At 40.3% G+C, this 19,716-nt stretch overlaps 1 protein-coding gene across 4 annotated transcripts in view; it reads right to left on the bottom strand.

Moving 5' to 3' along the window:
• Positions 1-19,716, bottom strand: part of SBF2 (SET binding factor 2) — a 544,097-nt gene that overhangs the window by 101,637 nt on the left and 422,744 nt on the right. For all 4 annotated transcript variants that reach the window (XM_062196513.1, XM_062196514.1, XM_062196516.1 and 1 more), the window contains 5 exons: positions 15,935-16,105; positions 12,034-12,296; positions 7,376-7,545; positions 6,483-6,556; positions 4,647-4,842 (listed from right to left, as the gene is read on the bottom strand). In XM_062196513.1, coding sequence (XP_062052497.1) covers positions 4,647-4,842; positions 6,483-6,556; positions 7,376-7,545; positions 12,034-12,296; positions 15,935-16,105 — 874 coding nt within the window. The remainder of the gene's footprint in view (positions 1-4,646; positions 4,843-6,482; positions 6,557-7,375; positions 7,546-12,033; positions 12,297-15,934; positions 16,106-19,716) is intronic.

The raw sequence follows: 19,716 nt of genomic DNA, 5'->3' as shown, positions 1-19,716 counted from the left end.
TTCTATGAAGCCAGCATCACCTTAATTCCTAAGCCGGAAAAAGATGCAGCATTGAAAGAGAATTACAGACCAATATCCCTGATGAACATAGATGCAAAAATCCTCAATAAAATTCTGGCCAATAGAATGCAACAACACATCAAAAAGATCATCTACCCAGACCAAGTGGGATTTATCCCTGGTATGCAGGGATGGTTCAACGTTCACAAAACAATCAACGTAATACACTACATTAACAGACTGCAGAAGAAAAACCATATGATTCTCTCAATAGACGCAGAGAAAGCATTTGATAAAATACAACACCCTTTCATGATGAAAACTCTAAGCAAACTGGGTATGGAAGGAACATTCCTCAATACAATCAAAGCAATATATGAAAAACCATGGCCAACATCCTATTGAATGGGGAAAAGTTGGAAGCATTTCCGCTGAGATCTGGTACCAGACAGGGATGCCCACTCTCACCACTGCTATTCAATATCCAGAGCTATTAGGCAAGAAAAAGAAATTGAAGGGATACAAATTGGGAAGGAAGAACTCAAACTATCCCTCTTTGCAGATGATATGATTCTTTATTTAGGGGACCCAAAGAACTCTACTAAGAGACTACTGGAACTCATCGAAGAATTTGGCAAAGTAGCAGGATATAAAATCAATGCACAAAAATCAATAGCCTTTGTATACACAGGCAATGCCACGGCTGAGGAAGAACTTCTAAGATCAATCCCATTCCAATAGCTACAAAAACAATCAAATACCTTGGAATAAACTTAACCAAGGACGTTAAAGATCTCTACGATGAAAACTATAAAACCTTAGAGAAAGAAATAGAAGAGGATACCAAAAAATGGAGAAAATTCCATGCTCATGCTTTGGAAGAATCAATATCATCAAAATGTCTCTTCTCCCAAAAGCAATTTATACATTCAATGCAATACCAATCAAGATACCAAAGACCTTCTTCTCAGATCTGGAAAAAATGATGCTGAAATTCATATGGAGACACAGGAGTCCTCGAATAGCCAAAGCAATCTTGTACAACAAAAACAAAGCCGGAGGCATCACAATACCAGATTTCAGGACATACTACAGGGCAGTTGTTATCAAAACAGCATGGTACTGGTACAGAAACAGATGGATAGACCAATGGAACAGAATAGAAACACCAGAAATCAATCCAAACATCTACAGCCAACTTATATTTGATCAAAGATCCAAAACTAATCCCTGGAATAAGGACAGCCTATTCAATGAATGGTGCTGGGAAAATTGGATTTCCACGTGCAGAAGCTTGAAGCAAGACCCATACCTTTCACCTTACACAAAAATTCACTCAACATGGATTAAAGAGTTAAATCTACGACCCGAAACCATCAAATTATTAGAGAGCATTGGAGAAACCCTGCAAGATATAGCTACAGGCAAAGACTTCTTGGAAAAGACCCCAGGAGCACAGGCAGTCAAAACCAAAATTAACATTTGGGATTGCATCAAATTGAGAAGTTTCTGTACTTCAAAAGAAACAGTCAGGAAAGTGAAGAGGCAACCGATAGAATGGGAAAAAATATTTGCAAACTATACTACAGATAAAGGGTTGATAACCAGAATCTACAAAGAAATCAAGAAAATCCACAACAACAAAACAAACAACCCACTTAAGAAATGGGCCAAGGACCTCAACAGACATTTTTCAAAAGAGGAAATCCAAATGGCCAACAGACACATGAAAAAATGTTCAAGATCACTACCAATCAGAGAAATGCAAACCAAAACCACAATGAGGTTTCACCTCACCCCAGTGAGAATGGCTCACATTCAGAAATCTACCAACAATAGATGCTGGAGAGGATGTGGAGAAAAAGGGACACTAACCCACTGTTGGTGGGAATGCAAACTGGTTAAGCCACTATGGAAGTCAGTCTGGAGATTCCTCAGAAACCTGAACATAACCCTACCATACAACCCAGCCATCCCACTCCTTGGAATTTACCCAAAGGAAATTAATTTGGCTAATAAAAAAGCCATCTGCACATTAATGTTTATTGCAGCTCAATTCACAATAGCTAAGACCTGGAACCAACCCAAATGCCCATCAACAGTAGACTGGATAAAGAAATTATGGGACATGTACTCCATAGAATACTATACAGCAATAAGAAACAATGAAACCCAGTCATTTGCAACAAGATGGAGGAATCTGGAAAACATCAGGCTGAGTGAATTAAGCCAGTCCCAAAGAGACAAATTTCATTTGTTTTCCCTGATCGGCGACAACTGAGCACCAAAGGGGAAACCTGTTGAAGTGAAATGGACACTATAAGAAACAATGACCTGATCAGCTCTTGTCCTGACTCTAGATGTGCAATGTAATACTTTATCCTTTTTAGTATTTGTTGTTGTTGTTGTTGTTCTAGTACTAGTGGTTGAACTCTGTAATTAACACACAATTATTCTTAGGTGTTTAAATTTTAACTGAAAAGTGATCCCTGTTAAATTTAAGAGTGGAAAAAGAGAGGGAGGAGATGTACAATTTGGGACATGCTCAATCAGACTTGCCCCAAATGGTGGAGTTAGAAATGTGCCAGGGGATTCCAATACAATCCCATCAAGGTGGCATGTACTAATGCCATCTAAATAGTCCAAGTGATCAATTTCAGTTCACAATCGATGGCTCTGATAGGTCTAAGAATCAAAGGGATCACACAAACAAGACAAGTGTCTGCTGATACTAACTGATAGAATCAAAAAGGGAGAGAAAGATCCAACATGGGAAGTGGGATACACAGCAGACTCATAGAATGGCAGACGTCCTAAACAACACTTTGGCCTCAGAATCAGCCCTTAAGGCATTCGGATCTGGCTGAAGAGCCCATGAGAGTATTGTAGGCATGGAAAGCCAAGATATCATGGAAAAGAAAAAAAAAAAAGAAGAAGACGACCTAAATGAAAGATCTCTGTGAGTGAGATCCCAGTGGAAAGAACGGGGCCATCAAAGAAGGAGGTACTTTTCTCTGAAGGGAGGAGAGATCTTCCACTTTGACTATGACCCTATCAGAATAAGATCAAAGTCAGCGAACTCTAAAGGCTTCCATAGCCCTGGCAACTCATGACTAGAGCCTAGGGAGGTTACTGACGCCATGAACAGGAGTGTCAAATTGTTAAGTCAGCAACAGAAGTCACTGTGTACTTACATCCCATGTGGGATCCGTCCTTAATGTGTTGTCTAATGTGCAGTGATGCTATAACTAGTACCAAAATAGTATTTTTACACTTGTGTTTCTGTGTGGGTGCAAACTGATGAGATCTTTACTAATTATATACTGAATCGATCTTCTGTATATAAAGATAATTGACAATGAAAACAAAAACCTGGTGTTAAATTGGAAATGGCATAGAAAATTAATTAATTTTTTAAAAAAATATTATGTAGGATCTCTGTCTTTAATGTGCTGTACACTCTTATTTAATGCTATAACTAGTACTCCAACAGTATTTTTTTTTCACTTTGTGTTGCTATATGGGGGCAAACTGGTGAAATCTTTACTTAATATATACTAAACTGATCTTGTGTATATAAAGAGAATTGAAAATGAATCATGATGTGATTGGAAGGGGAGAGGGAGCAGGAAAGGGGAGGGTTGTGGGTGGGAGGGAAGTTTTGGGAGGGGGAAGCCATTGTAACCCATAAGCTGTACTTTGGAAATTTATATTCATTAAATAAAAGTTTAACAAAAAAAAATAAATAAATAAAGTACTAGTTTTACCATAAAAAAAAATGTTTTCACAGGAAGAAGAACCATCTAGCACAATGGTTTTCAACTCTCACTATTCATCATATTTACCTGTGGGGCTTAAAAAGTATATAGATGCCTAGGTCTCCCCATTCTTATTGCTTCAGATTCTAATTCAACTATTTGGGGTTTGGGCCAGAAATTGACACGTAATTTCAAGCTTCCCAGGTAATTCAAACATTCATCTAAATGTGAAAATTCCTGGATTATCACCAATGAAAGACCAATTTTCTAAAATGGCAGAAAATTAAGTCCATAGGAGTTAGGTGACTTATTTCAAATATCAAGACTCCTTAGTAGCAATCTGAATTTGAGGTATTTGACTTGTAGTCCAATAGTTTGGCCCAAAACCTTATGTACTTTTCCAATCAGTAAGAATATTTTATAGAGAGACTACAGTGATTCTAAGAAGTTAATGCAGATTACTTTTGGATAGGGCATGCTATTCCTTCCTAATATAGAAGGTTGCCTAGAGTAGTAGAAAACGGAAAGAGTAGTTTTGGGAGTTTATGACAGGAAGCAAAGTTGCTTGCTGAGAGGGAAGCAGGGTTGATTAGTGCTGTTCCAAGTTGGGATAAGTCAGCAGGGGCATATTTAAAAGTCAGTTATTGTGACCACCCTGGGTAACAATAATCTGCCTCAGGAATATTTACAAGACAGCCTTTGTTCTTTGAGTAAAAATATATGACCCAAATTATAATTATCTTCTACAGATAAAAGTATCCCCAACCTGTGTGGCAAAAAGGCTTACTTTGGATTTGAAATGATCTGCAAGTCACTGTGCACAAACTGAATGAAAACCTCAGGTGGCACACAGATGACCGAGTTCAGACAGTGTATCAGGAGTCATACCCAGTTGATCATGGGGAGTCCCTCTGAAGAGAATTCTGTATGTGGTCAGGAACAAGGCTCCTTCTGCTGGCAGCAGCTGTGGGCCTCCAAGAAGACCTCCAGTGGCTTCTTCTCTTCCATCAGGATCTAGTAGGACCCGAAGACCTTCACATACAATTTCTTCTCCTGGCAGCAGTGCAGGTCTAAGAATCTTGGGCTAACAATATAGAAAGTATTTTAAACACTACTCTTGTGGGGCTTCCAAGACTTAGACCATGGGTGGAGAATGTCACGCCTGTTGGCCATATAAAGCCTACAAAGTTATTTGGTCTGGTCCTGCCAAGGCAACTGCAGTTGGGACTTCATTAAATAAGTCTACAGCAGGCTAATTTTTAAGTTGTTAATTTTGTATTGGCCCATGAATGTTGTTATAAATATCCAAATGGCCCTTGGCAGAAAAAAAGTTCCCCGCCCCCAAGACAGTTATCTAAAATACTTGAGCCAGACTTCCCAGGTAACAAAATGATGAGAAAGCAGATTTGGGAAGAAGCAGAAATGAGGTTTCTACATTCAAGTGTGAAAAGATTCTTGGAAGCATTGCTTATCAACTGTGGAGTCACTGGAAAATAACTTGTTGTTTCAAATACCATTCAAAGGAACATCTGGCAACCTCTAGAAAAACCACTTTGATCTATATGTGCTATTATAAAAAATTTCCAGAATACACTGTTACATTAAAAAAAAAAAAACAAATTGCAAACCAGTAAACATAGAATGATCCTTTTCTCCCTCTCTCTCTCTCTTTTTTTTTTTTTTTTAGAGTAAGAAAAAGTACCATAGGGTTCAAGGTGGAGTTGTGTGTGTGGTAGGAAGGACTATGGAGGACTTTAATTTTACACAACATGTATTTCTTTCATGCTTGAATTTTAAACAAATGGCATTATTACTTTTGCAAATTGGAAACAAAAATATTTAGAAAAAAAATGAAGAGGTTTTAAAAAGCTCTGTCATTCTGCCAAGTAGTTATCGTTTTAACATCTTGGGAAATCCTGACTCAGCTCCTTTTATATGAGGAACCACATGATAACATTCCTCAGAGATTTTAGGGCTGGGAAAAGAAATACACCACTCCTGAAGGATTAATATGCTTATTTTTGATTAAGAAATAAAAACTATATAAATCAACACTATTCCTTTTGTTGGCTATAGGAAGCACAGGGCTAAATGGAAAGAAAAAAATATAAGATCAAATATAATATATATCAGGTTTTTGCTAGATTAGCTTTCCTATCTCTCTGGCTTCTGATCTCTGCTTTGAATTTATTTTTAATAATTGTTATTTTTATCAATTCTGTTATACAGGAGAGAGGGTTCTGAGTGCTAGTCCTTAGATGGTGCTAGACTAGCTACAAAATAATGATCTAGGAAGCTTGTTAAAAAACAGATTTCTAGGCCATGTTTCAGGGCTCTCCAGTTCAGGACTCTGAATTTTTAATAGACTACAAACTTGGTGCTTTTATAGTAATTGCTTTCAATCCTCTTTATCTTTGGTAAGTAGGCAGGGAAAAATATTCTGGGTTGGGTTTAGAAGTTGGAATTGTTGGTAATTCATGCCCTGCTTATAAAAGTAGACAACAAGAGGTTATTATTGCTCCTTTGTTGAATCCAAGAAAGGATACTGTTCCTAGTTCGGTATCATTTTTAGAAGGTTCTACATGACAAACTGCTCTGAAAGTTTAATATATCATTAAAACTGGAGCTGGTCTCTGTAAAAGGTTAGGAGAAAGTACTTTGTAGCGTGCAACAGTCTATTGTTGCTGTTTTTAAGAAGAGATGTTATACTCTGAAAGCATGTACCTTCTGTATAGGTGGAAGTCTTCTACTCTCTCGATGCACTGCCTCTAGGGTCTCAATGTGCATGGCTACAATTCCTAGGATGAGTCAGAGTATTCAAAAATGAAAGAGCACAAAATAAGCAGATAAAGGCAAATTCCTGGTATTTTAGAACTAAAAACAAGTAACTTTGGCAATTCATCAAAAAGTTAAACAGAATTACCAAATGACCCAAAAGTTACACTTTAGGTAATACACCCAAAAGAACTGAAAACAAGGACTCAAATAGATACATGCACATCAATGTTCATAATAGCATTATTCACAATAGCCAAGAGTATATAAATAACCCAAGTGCCTACCAACAAATAAATGGATTAAAAATGGTCTACTGATACAATGGAATATTATTTAGCTGTAAACAGAATAAAATTCTGAGATATGCTAGCCCACCAGTGATTCTAGAAAACATTACACTAAATGAAATAAGCCAGACACACAAAGGTACAAATATTGTATGATTTCATGTACAAGAAATATCTAGGATAGACAAATTCATAGAGACAGATAGTAGATTAGATGTTGCCAGATGGTAGGGAGTGAGGATCCAAGTGGTTATTGCTTAATGGGTACAGAATGCTTGTGGTGATGAGATAGTTTTTGGAAATAGATAGTGATAAGGGTTGCATAACATTCTGAATGTAATTAATCTATTGAAATGTACATTTAAACTGGTTGAAATGGCAATTTTTGTTACATATATCTTACCATAACTTAAAAACATTTAAAAAATTTAATCACAAATAAATAGCAAACTAATAAGTAGAAAACTACCTGGAAGATAAATATTACAGGTGTTTCGTTGGAACTTGGTTATCTCCTATATCCTGATTCTCTAATATTTGCAAGATTATTACCTGGTATCATGCAATGGAGGCTCTTGATGTGATCCTGAGTCACTCCACTCTCCGTACAAACCTTGTCAATAAATCGCGTAATGAACCGCACAACAGAGTTGGCAATGTCATTCTCTGAATCTTCAAACCCACTCTCCGTATCATAGCTCTCAGCAACACTTCCTGCAATACTAAGAAAGACAAAGAAATCCATGATCAGTACTCAACCGCAACAAATGACAACTCTATCAGAGTGCATTAACACAGCAACTGAAACTTGCTCACAGAGATATGTACTCAAGTTGGAGGCTCATTTAACTCCAGTCCTTCTTCTTCTTTTTAATTTTTAAAGAAACTGGCAATATATGCTTGCCTTTACATTTCTGTACTTTATTTTTTCTTTTAAAATTATTTATCTGTAAGTCAGAGTTACACAGAGAGAAGGAGGGGCAGAGAAAGAGGGAGAGAGAGAGAGGCAGGTACCTTCCATCTGCTGGTTCACTTCCCAACTGGCTACAATGGCTGGAGCCAGGAGCTTCTTCTGGGTCTCCCACATAGGTCCAGGGGTACAAGGACTTGGGCCATCTTCTACTGCCTTCTCAGGCCATAGCAGAGAGTTGGAATGGAAGTGGAGCAGCCGGGAGTTGAACCAGTGCCCATATGGGATGCAAGCACTGCAGGTAGCAGCTTTACCTGCTATGTCAGAGTGCTGACCCTTTCCAGTCCTTTTTTTTTTTTTAAGATTTTATTTATTTATTTGAGAGATAGAGTTACAGATAGAGGGAGAGACAAAGAGAAAGGTCTTCCATCTACTGGTTCACTCCCCCAAAGGCTGCAATGGCCGGAGCTGCGCCGATCTGAAGCCAGGAGCCAGGTGCTTCCTCCTGGTCTCCCATGTGGGTGCAGGGGCCCAAGGACTTGGACCATCCTCCACTTCTTTCCCAGGCCACAGCAGAGAGCTGGATTGGAAAAGGAGCAGCTGAGACTAGAACCGGCGCCCACATGGGATGCCGGCACCGCAGGTAGAGGATTAACCTACTGAGCCATGGCACCGGCCCCTCCAGTCCTTCTTTATAAGTGATAGTGAAATACAGTGTTATACTTGCCTACATTTGGAAACTATTGTCAGGCATTATCCTTCAGACCCAGATTTGTTTTTGTAATGAATACCTTCTGTCACTCTCCCAAGATGAACTCTGGAACTACAGAAAATAATGCAAATGGGGACTCTTTTATTTATAATCTGCTATCTGAACCCTCCAAAAATAATTGTCCTCCAAGTTAATTACCACATGGGGCCCAAGTAATGTGTACCATGTTCTCTAGTAAGCAAAGTAAAATAACTTTTTTTTTAGCATATTCTTCTACATGGAAAGCCCAAAATATTTTATGAACGATTTTCTTGTCAACAATTATCTGAGTAAATCACAACTCTTCTGGTCCCTCTGAAGCCATCATTATTCTGAAGGTGATAACATCATGTAAGAGAAGGGAACAAATCTAAAATGCAGCAGATAGGAAAGCTCAACCTCTGTGTTTGTTGTTTCTTCAATCCGATTATTCAGTAAATCAGACAGCCAACCATGGGACAGACTCCTTTGTCCTAATCTCCTCACTTCTTTTTCCGCCAAAGCCATTCATATTAACCAAATCAGTGTTAAAGATAAACAGAGAATATGACATCCCAAATCATTAAAGAACTCAAGTGTCTTAGCCACTCACTATGCAGACTTTGAGAGAGGATGGTCATCTAAAATGATAATTTTATTGTAAAAAATCATTCATTTATTTAATTTATTTGAAAGGCAGATAAAGACAGGGGAAAGAGGGAAAAGGACAAAGACAGAGATCTCCCATTTGCTGGTTCACTCCCTGAATATCCCAGCTGGGCCATGGCCATGTTGAAGCCAGAATTCAATCCAGGTCTCCTACATGGGTGGCAGGAACCCAAGTATTAGAGCCATCACCTGCTGCCTCCTAGGGTGCACAGTAGCGGGAAGGTAGAGTTGGGAGTAGAGCTGGAAACCAGGGATACGAAAAGTCTTAAGCAGTATCTTAACTGCTATGCCAAATGCCTGCCCTGTGACAACTTTAAAAGAAAATGAAATTATGGTTACTGGTGGTCATAATGGAGATCAACTTGAATGGCAATGGGAAATAAAGTTGGGGATGACTAAGGAACAACTTAAAAAAATCAAGCCAGTGAGTCCAGAACCAAGCAGAGTTCTCTGGGATTATGAGCAGTAAAGGAATACCTAAGTGTTGTTTCAGGAAAGGGCAGATAATTACAGAAAGAGGAATAAAAAAATGAGACAACTGAAGCAACTAAGAGAGTATTATTGTAATTATGGCTTGAAATGATAAGGGCCTCGGCTATGTTGTTCACATAAAATAAAGGATGAACTAGAAACTATTCAGGAAGAAACAAGAAATCTATGCTCTTGAAAATATTTGCAAAATGTTAATTCCAAGTTGTCTCACTTGGAAGACCAGAAACTCTTGAGATGTTCTTGACAAAAATAAAGTTCCTTGGCCGGCACCGTGGCTTAACAGGCTAATCCTCCACCTTGTGGCGCCGGCACACCGGGTTCTAGTCCTGGTTGGGGTGCCGGATTCTATCCCGGTTGCCCCTCTTCCAGGCCAGCTCTCTGCTATGGCCCGGGAAGGCAGTGGAGGATGGCCCAAGTGCTTGGGCCCTGCACCCGCATGGGAGACCAGGAGAAACACCTGGCTCCTGGCTTCGGATCAGTGCGATGCGCTGGCCGCGGCAGCCATTGGAGGGTGAACCAACGGCAAAAAGGAAGACCTTTCTCTCTGTCTCTCTCTCTCACTGTCCACTCTGCCTGTCAAAAAAAAAAAAAAAAAAGTTCCTCGGGGATAGGGAGATTGAGAGGTTAGGACTAGGGGTTTAGGCATATGAATGAGTTTTCCAAGAGTATGAAGAGGTTTGGCAGAGAGACTGGGAAAGGGAAGAAAGGGGAAGCTTCCACAGATGCAGCTGCTCAGCTGCCACATCCATTACTGTCTTCTGATATTAGTCATCAGAAAGCTCATCCTAAAAACAAAGCAACTCAAGGCAAAGGAGAACATCCACCACCGCTGATGGGTCACTGTACACATTATGTACAACAAGAACTTACTAGAACTAGAACTACCAGGATGTTGTGGATCATTCATTCATTCATTTAATCATCTGTTCAAGCAAATACTTATCGAGCACTTACTATATGCAAAGAGTTGAGCATACAGTAATGAACAAAACAAAGGAAACAGACAACAAATACACGACAATAAGTCAGGTGTAGGAAATGCCAAGAAAGAAAAATAAAGCAAGGTAGGAGATGGTGATAGGGAAGTCAGGAAGGCCTCCCTGGGTGGGTGACATTTCAATAGAGATCTAAATGAAGTCAAGGAGTGATTTTTGTGACTATTTTAGTGGGTCTTCTAGATTGAGGAAACAGTAAGTTTGAAGATTAGCAGGAACAGGGAAACCAGTCTGGTTGACACAAGAGTGATAGGAATAGGCTGGCACTGTGGCATAGTGGGTTAAACTGCCGCCTGCATCTGGCACCCTATATGGGCACTGATTCGAGTCCTGGCTGCTCCACTTCCAAACCAGCTACCTGCTCATATGCCTGGGAAAGCAGTGGGATATGGTCCAAGTCCTTGGGCTCTTGCACACACATGGGAGACCTGGAAGAAGCTTCTGGCTGCTGGCTTCAACCTGGCCCTGCCCTGGTCATTGTAGCAATTTAGGGAGTGAACCAATGGAAGGAAGATCTTTCTTTCTCCCTCTCTAACTCTGCCTTTCAAATAAATTTTCAAAAAAATGAGAAAAAAAAAAGTAATAGGAAATAAGGTCAGTGCAGTAGCAAGAGGACAGGTCCTGTCAGGCTTTACATACCATGTTAAAAAGACTTTGGGGAGCCAGCGCTGTGGCGTAGTAGGTAAAGCCGCCATCTGCAGTGCCGGCATCCCATATGGGCACCGGTTCAAGTCTCAGCTGCTCCACTTCGGATACAGCTCTCTGCTGTGGCCTGGGAAAGCAGTAGAAGATGGTCCAAGTCCTTGGGCCTCTGCACCCACGTGGAAAACCTGGAGGAAGCTCTAGGCTCCTGGCTTCAAATAGGCCCAGCTCTGGCCTTTGCAACCAATTGGGGAGTGAACCAGGAGATGGAAGACTCCCCCCCCCCCCCCCCCCCGACTTCTCTCTCTGCTGCTCCTTCTCTCTCTGTTTAACTCTGACTTTCAAATAAATAAATACATCTTAAAAAAAAAAGACTTTGGGTTTTATTCTTAGTGATATGGGAAGTTACTGGAGGGTAGAGGGGAAGGCACAATGAGGACACGATTACACGCAAATGCCATTGATAAGGTGAGGAAAAGGGGCTGAGACATAATCACTTAAACAAGAAGGAGCTTACTAGTGATTTCATGGAGCACTTTTTGTAAAGTGGATTCGTAGAAGGTGATAACATTCTGAAAACTAGGTCATGAAAGGGAAGTGTGGAAGGTAGTTGAGACTAGTGGGATAAAAGAACAAGTCTGAGAATGGGGGAAAATAGTTAATTTTTGAAATATGTACAATATATCTGCCCCAAATGCTTTCTATATTCTCTGCTTAGCCAAGACTGACTCTAAAAAGAACGGGAGGGTCACGTGAGCTCACACTGCAGTACCTATTTGTGACAATGCTGTTGCTTCCGCTCTCCCAGTCGCCTGGCGCAGATGTTCTGAGGAGCTTGTTTTTACTTGTGTCCAGTGGAACCAGCAGATTAACCATGAGGTTTGCAAAGTGGATGGCCTGACTGAAGACAGTGCTTTCCTCATGCTGTACCAGCTCTTGCTGAGTTAATTTGCTCAGGGTAGGCCAAAGACGTAGCTGCTCAGCTGCGAGGTCCATTGCTGTCTTCTCCTGATACTCGTCATCAGGAGGCTTATCCTAAAAAACAAAGCAACTCAGTTCAAAGCAGACCATCCATCACCACTTCATGTGGGCTTCAAAAAACAAGGAATGTGTTTTAATAATTAAACACTTGTATCAGCAAAAATGAAAACAAACAAAACATAACAACCACAAAACAAAACCTTGTCATTTCCCCCCAGATTCCAAGGCCTTCAGTGGAACCACATGATACACTCAAGGAAGCAGCCGGAAAGCACAGATAGATGGTTTTGTGTTTCTCACTGCCAACGTCTTGCTGCACTTATTTTACCTCAATGGCTCCATCTCTTTCAAGCTACTGGTTACAGCATTTGCTAATATTCTGTTTTCTTCTTGCTCTTTGAGCAAAGGAGATGGAATGACCAAGGTAAGAAAAAATATAGCCAAATTTCCTTATAAATGTGGGAATCAAACATCATCATACACATGAGAATACAAGTAACTGGGCATTTTTTTTTTGGACAGGCAGAGTGGACAGTAAGAGAGAGAGAGAGAGAGAGAGAGAGAGAGAGAGAGAGAGAAAGGTCTTCCTTTACAGTTGGTTCACCCTCCAATGGCCGCTGTGGCTGGTGCACTGCGGCCGATGCACCGCGCTGATCCAAAGCCAGGAGCCAGGTGTTTCCCCTGGTCTCCCATGCGGGTGCAGGGCCCAAGGACCTGGGCCATCCTCCACTGCACTCCTGGGCCACAGCAGAGAGCTGGCCTGGAAGAGGGGCAACCGGGACAGAATCTGGCACCCTGACCAGGACTAGAACCCAGGGTGCCGGCGCCACAGGTGGAGGATTAGCCTATTGAGCCTGGGCTTTTTTTTTTTTTTTTTAACTTTTATTATTTATTTTGAAAGTCAGAGTTACAGAGACAGAGAGAGATCTTTCATCTGCTGGTTCACTCCCCAGATGACCACAATGGCCAGGGCTGGGTCATCTTCTGTTGCTTTTCCCAGGCCATTGGTAGGGAGTTGAAGTGGACCTGGAGCAGGCAGGACACAAACTGGTACCCATATGAGATTCTGGCATTGCAGGCAGTGGCTTTACCCACTGTACTGCAATGCTGGCCCCTGGGCTTTTTAATAGGAGTTAAATAATAATAGTAACCCACATCTTGCACAGCACTTCACAGCTTGGAGGAGCAGGCATTAGTATTTAACCTAGAGCTCAGAGATGGACTTCTTTAGAAGGGAGGATACATAAATATTGACAGGTGCACACTCTGAGTGCTTGAGATATATAAATGTTAGCATTACAGCCACTTAGAAAATACCAAAAGCACCCCAACAACCCAATTATTTCTGTAGCATGATCACAATCTAACAATCTTTACATCTGCTATAAGTTACCCCTTAATTGAATACATTTGGTGTTCTGAAAAAAAAATGTGAATTTCAAATTTAATTAAGCAAATAAGCCACATTTATTTGTATAACTGGATTATCACATTGGTGTCAGAGTAATTTGTTATTAAAGTTTCTGTTCCTATAATATTCAAAACAGACAAATAGAATGTCTTAAATCACATGAGGCAAAGACATCTTTGAATACTATTGGGTAGTTTCTGTTGGACTCTTAGGTTCATTTATTTTCTGAGGCCAGTTCAAAAGGGAGTATGTCAGAAAGGATCAGCAGGCAAAGTACTTGCCTAGCATGCAGAATTAAAAATGACCCTGAAGTGCATCAATACTGACATCTAATTCATGAGTATGGTAACTTCCAACACTTACTCAATGTGCCAGGAATCTTCAATGTGTCTTATGTGTATTAGCTGGCAAAACCTTTAATTTTTGCCTCTACAAATAACAAAAGTTTCATTAAATCATATCTACATCGGTGAATTCTTTCTGGAGATTAACATGCACACACAATATGCCTTCATTTCTATAGTGCCCTCAAGTGAGCACCGTGCCCCTTCACCTCTTCTCACAGGTCCTCCGGCTGAGGTATGTTTATACTCGAGCCTTCTCTTTGAACTTCCTCTGGTTTGGAGGTTCGATTATTTATTGTTTCCTGTTGTTTGCAACTTTTGCTTTCTCCCTATTCATTGGTTTCTTTGTTTTAGTTTGCAAATGTAGTCAAGTGCAAAAAACCCAAAACATTTTCCTTGACCTTTTCAAAAATGGTTTTATATTTTTTTTATGCTGCTTTCTTGTCATCTCTTTTTACCCTTCAGTTTCTGACAGTCTTGGCCCATAATTCTCTTTCTTACACCTACTTACTCCCAAGGCCTGTGAAATGTCATCTCTACCTCCGCACAGCACACTCTTGGAAACCAGTCTTCTTCAACGTCACCAATGGCCTTCCCTCAGACCCCACCCTCCTGACATCTCTCAAGACTTCCCAATTAGCTGGCCCTCTTTCCTTTCCAAAACTTCCACTTGTTCTCCTTTCTTGTTCACCTCCCAGCCACTCCTACATACAGGTTTACCTTACTTTTAAGGTTCTGCACCCAGATCTTTTCTTTCTACTGTCTCCCATTGGCCACCCTGCTCCCTCTGGTGGCTTTGATTATACCAGAGACAGATAACTTCCTAATAGTAAACTCTCAGACATTAAAATTTTTAAGTATTCCTGGCTATTCATTTTACCAATGAAGAAATAAGGCACGTAGAAGTAACTTGCTTTGCCCAAGAACAGATAGCTAGTAAATAACATTTTATAATTTCAGAATATTTGAAACTACTCTTTCAAATTAAAAAGTGTTCTTGATTTTAACGATTTGAATTTTCTTAAGAAGATTTTATGTTGACAAAATATGCAGCAACACACAGAATATTCCTAAAAGATGACCTGGATTTATTGCTGGAATTTTTTTCAAAAGAACTACTGAATTTTGCATTTATTTTAGAGTCAATTAACTTTAATTTGACATTTCTTAAAGGAAGTCATTTGCACTGAATCTTTTACCTAAATATTTTAGGTTTGTTCTTTCTGACCTGGGCCGATTCATCCCTCCTTAGGCAACCTGGTGGTCCTCCGCTCCCGGGAGGTCACCGTATTGATGCCAAACTTAGTGCGGACACCCGATCGGCATAGCACACGACAGCCCAGAACTCCTGGACTCAAGCGATCTCCAGCATCAGCCTCCCAAGTAGCTGGGACTACAGGTGCACGCCACCGTACCCGGCTAGGTTTGTTCTTTCTTTAAATGCCTTCAACAGCTGGAGCTGGGGCTGGGAACTCAATCCAGGTCTCCTTCATGAGTGTCAGGAACCCAATCATTTGAACCATTACCACTTTCTCACAGGGTCTGCATTAGCAGGAAGTTGGAATCAGGAGCCAGAGCCAGGAATTAAACCCAGGAACTCCAATATGGAATGTGGGAGTTTTAACCAGCATCTTAACTAACACCTGTCTCAGTTTACTCTATGTTCTCAACTTCCTACAACTGTTTCCAGGGAATTCTTATTTACTGAACTATAATTCTAGAGGTCAAGAATTGCATTAGGAAGTTATTGTGGAAAAGTGTAACGTCAAAAAACAACAGAATAAAGATGTTTGGCACAGGGCTCCCTAAAGTAAACCCTAAATACATGGAAGTAGCTAGATTTCCATTTGCCCTGGGAATATCTACATAAGCTAAGCAGTCCCTGAAGCCAGAATCCAATCCTCCACCCAGTCAGTATCCTCCTTCCTTCCTCTTACCTTCTGCTTCAGATGTGGAGCATGCTTGTCTTCCTTGGCTGAGAGATACAGGGAGCGAACTTGTTCTTGTACTGCACTGTAAAAAGTTGTCTCCCAAAACTGCTGATTTGTCCAAATGGGGTGGTCCTGAACGCAAGTGTAAGCAAACTGGCTGACTCCAGGAGCAAGTTTCTGTGAGAACATATAACATTCATTATCACAGGGCTGGCAGAATGAAGCAGTTCAGAAGGTCACAGGGCCACCGTTAACCACAGATGTGATCAAAGGATTTCTCTAGAGAGTATCTTACAGTAGCATAGGCTTAGCAATCAGCAACTTACTCATTTTGAACTGGCGACCCTGGGTTTGCTATAAAACCCTTTAGGGCCTTGCTAATCCTTTAGGTTCTCACAAATCCTTTAGGATCACTTTATCAATATGGGCATTTTAGCAACAGCTAAAACTCAAAGTTATATAATATGGCTTAGAAAATACATGAAAACTACCTAGAATTGTACTGTGTGTTAGTAGGCAGTACAGAGTTGGGAGACAATATTGAAACTAGAACATACAATAAAATCCATCACAACCCAAACATAAAACTCCATTTCTAACATGTCTTCTAATAATTTAACATGTCTTTTACTTGGTTTTAACGTTTTTGTTTTTTAATTTTTTAAAGCAACTAACTGAAATGTTGAGTGAATCTATGAAGGTATATTATGAATTAGGGATTCAGGAAGCATTCCTCATTACTGTTCACTGTAGCCCTTTACTTCCCTACAATAGCTGCTGCCTGGCTTACATACTCCCTAGAAGACCATCCTGGGCTTCATGGCCATTTTCTGGTAACCAAATGTGGGCATGAGAAAGTAACCACAAACCAAAACTTCCTTTCCAGCACTTCTTGCTGGGATTTGGAGCAAGAACAAACTTCAGAGATGATTAACAGAAGGAATGAAAACTAACTGTGGGCACTTCATATACATTTATATATCTAAATTCATAAAAATCTTGAGGGATACACATTATTTTCTCTAATTTAAGGAAGCAAAAACAGAATTTCAGGAATATTTATGTGACTGTAGAAGGCCAAAACGTTTGTGGAAATATGGAATTAAAAGATAAATTTATTTTGGTGTAAAAATGTGAAATCCATGCATCATGTTTTGTAACACATATCATCATGTTTTGTAACACACATTTTCCACTGAAGTTTTGGAAGACACTTTTTATAATTAATTACATATGTGGTGGAACTGAATTTCAAGCCCAAAGCCCCTGTTCTTTTCATTATACTAAATGGTTTTCTAAAAGTAACTGAAAGCAAATCATAAAACATATTAAAGGCTAATTAGTGCTGCTTTCTTCACCCAGCTATCCCACTTTACGATGTTTCTCAAAGTAATATTCTACTTTAAAACCTCAGACAAAACTTTACATAGCATTATATTTTCTCATTTTACAGATACTTTAACAGTGTCAAATGTCAATTAATGACTTGAGCCATCTTTCCACAGCTGCTGTTTTCACCTCTAAAGGTTAAGGATGCTCAAAAAAATTTGTACTCTATTATTTCTTAGCAGGTAATATTTTCAATAGACAGACAATTGTTGGGGGTCAATCTTGTTCTTTGGAATTGATTTAATCTGTTTTCTGTGAGTAGAACTGAATTTTTGGTAAGATTTATTTTGAAGCAATAAGCTGAATTCTTTTCTGACATGCTGGATTCTGAAGACTGCTATTAGGGCTACATATATAACAATATGCATTTATACAGCAAAAGTTAGTTCATTTTTTAGAGACATAGAACAGAAACAATGTAAATCACATTATAAACACAAAACAGGTAAAAGACACTACAGATGTGTAAGATAAACATAACAGATGCATAAAGCAAAGATTATATGCTCAATACATGCGATTTACTTCTTAGTCTAGAACATTTTTTTTTTAAAAATTATTTATTTGACAGAGTTACAGGACGAGAAGGAGAAAGAGAGAGACAGACAGCCTCCATCTGCCAGCTCACTACCCAGATAGCCGCAACAGCCATAGTTGGGCCAAGCCAAAGTCAAGAGCCAGGAGTTTCCTCCAGGTCTCCCTCGTGGGTACAGGGGCCCAAACACCTGGGCCATCCTCCACACTGCCTTTCCCAGGCTATTAGCAGAGAGCTGGATCGGAAGTGGAACAGCCATGATCCAAACCAGTGCCCATATGGGATGCCAGCATTGTAGGCAGCAGCTTTACCTGCTATGTTAACAATACTGGCCAGAATCCAGAACATGCTAAACCTAAAGCTGGAATAGGTGCCATGCATGCTGTGAAATGTGGAGCTGTGTAGTGAGAAGCAGGGTAGCTGTGATTTTGCCTTAAGAGTCTCTGTGTACGGCATTCCATGTGCCAGTCCCTTTTATGATGGGATTGTGTACTGCTGCTGAGGTAACTAGTTCTATCAGGTCTTCACGCTGCTTGTCTGCTTAAGACACAGACACTAGCTAGCTACAGAAAATCACAGGCAAAACATGTGATTCTGCGGGTGTGTAAGCAGAAGCCACACACACTGTGAACCACATGATTCTTTTCACATTCTACATGAAGATATTTAGGAGGTAGATCACACATTTTCATCCCCTTCACATTTTAGTCCTTCACTCTAAGGTCTAACAATTATTTCAGTTATCAGCTTACAGACCTGTTTTCAAAGAGAATTCTCAACTGCCATTCCCATTAGTATAGTCAGAGGTAGTACCACTTCTTACAAACTAGCACAATGGAATGAACAGCAGCTCTAAAACTTGGTGATTATATTAATACAGAGAAACTGGGAACAAATTCCTATCAATTTTTAAGTACTTTTAAGATAATCAACGCCAAAAAAATCTATTAGTTACAAATCTCTTATTAAAACTTGACAGAATCTAGCCGGCGCCGCGGCTCACTAGGCTAATCCTCCGCCTTGCGGCACCGGCACACCAGGGTCTAGTCCCGGTCGGGGCACCGATCCTGTCCTGGTTGCCCCTCTTCCAGGCCAGCTCTCTGCTGTGGCCAGGGAGTGCAGTGGAGGATGGCCCAGGTGCTTGGGCCCTGCACTCGCATGGGAGACCAGGAGAAGCACCTGGCTCCTGCCATCGGAACAGCGTGGTGCGCCGGCCGCAGTGTGCCTACCGCGACGGCCATTGGAGGTTGAACCAACGGCAAAAGGAAGACCTTTCTCTCTGTCTCTCTCTCACTGTCCACTCTGCCTGTCAAAAATAAAAAAAATAAAAAAAATTTAAAAATTAAAAAAAAAAAAAACTTGACAGAATCTGAGGTGTGATGAAGTCTGGTCTTTCTGCTTCAGCACTGTCCTCGCTGATGATGCATGTTCACTTTCCGTGGCACACATCAGTTGAGATTATCTTCCTGCTGATTCACAAACTAAAATGAACATGCAAAAACATTTCAATCTTTTCAACAAAATAGGGAGTTATGTCTCTCTTCAAAACATAAAAATGGGGCAAGACAGAGTGACAAAGGCCCAAATGGTCAAAATCCACAGCGTGTTTACTTGGGGAGATTTACAGCAGCATGCAAGGACTATCACATAAACACTTCTGGTGGCAAGGCAGTCACATATAGTCATGGCCATCTGATATATACATAGACATCATTAATTCAGAAATATTTAAAATATCCTGTTTCCAAATACGAAATGTGCTGTTCTTTGTGGTTTCATGCATGTCTGCTCACCTGCAAGGAAGGAACACTCTACCCGTCACGGATAGGATGGGAAAGGCCACTGCATTATGGGCAGGTGAGTT

Source organism: Lepus europaeus, chromosome 7, assembly GCF_033115175.1.
Source record: "Lepus europaeus isolate LE1 chromosome 7, mLepTim1.pri, whole genome shotgun sequence".
Lineage (NCBI taxonomy): Eukaryota > Metazoa > Chordata > Mammalia > Lagomorpha > Leporidae > Lepus > Lepus europaeus.
This window is presented reverse-complemented; position numbering and strand designations above follow the sequence as displayed.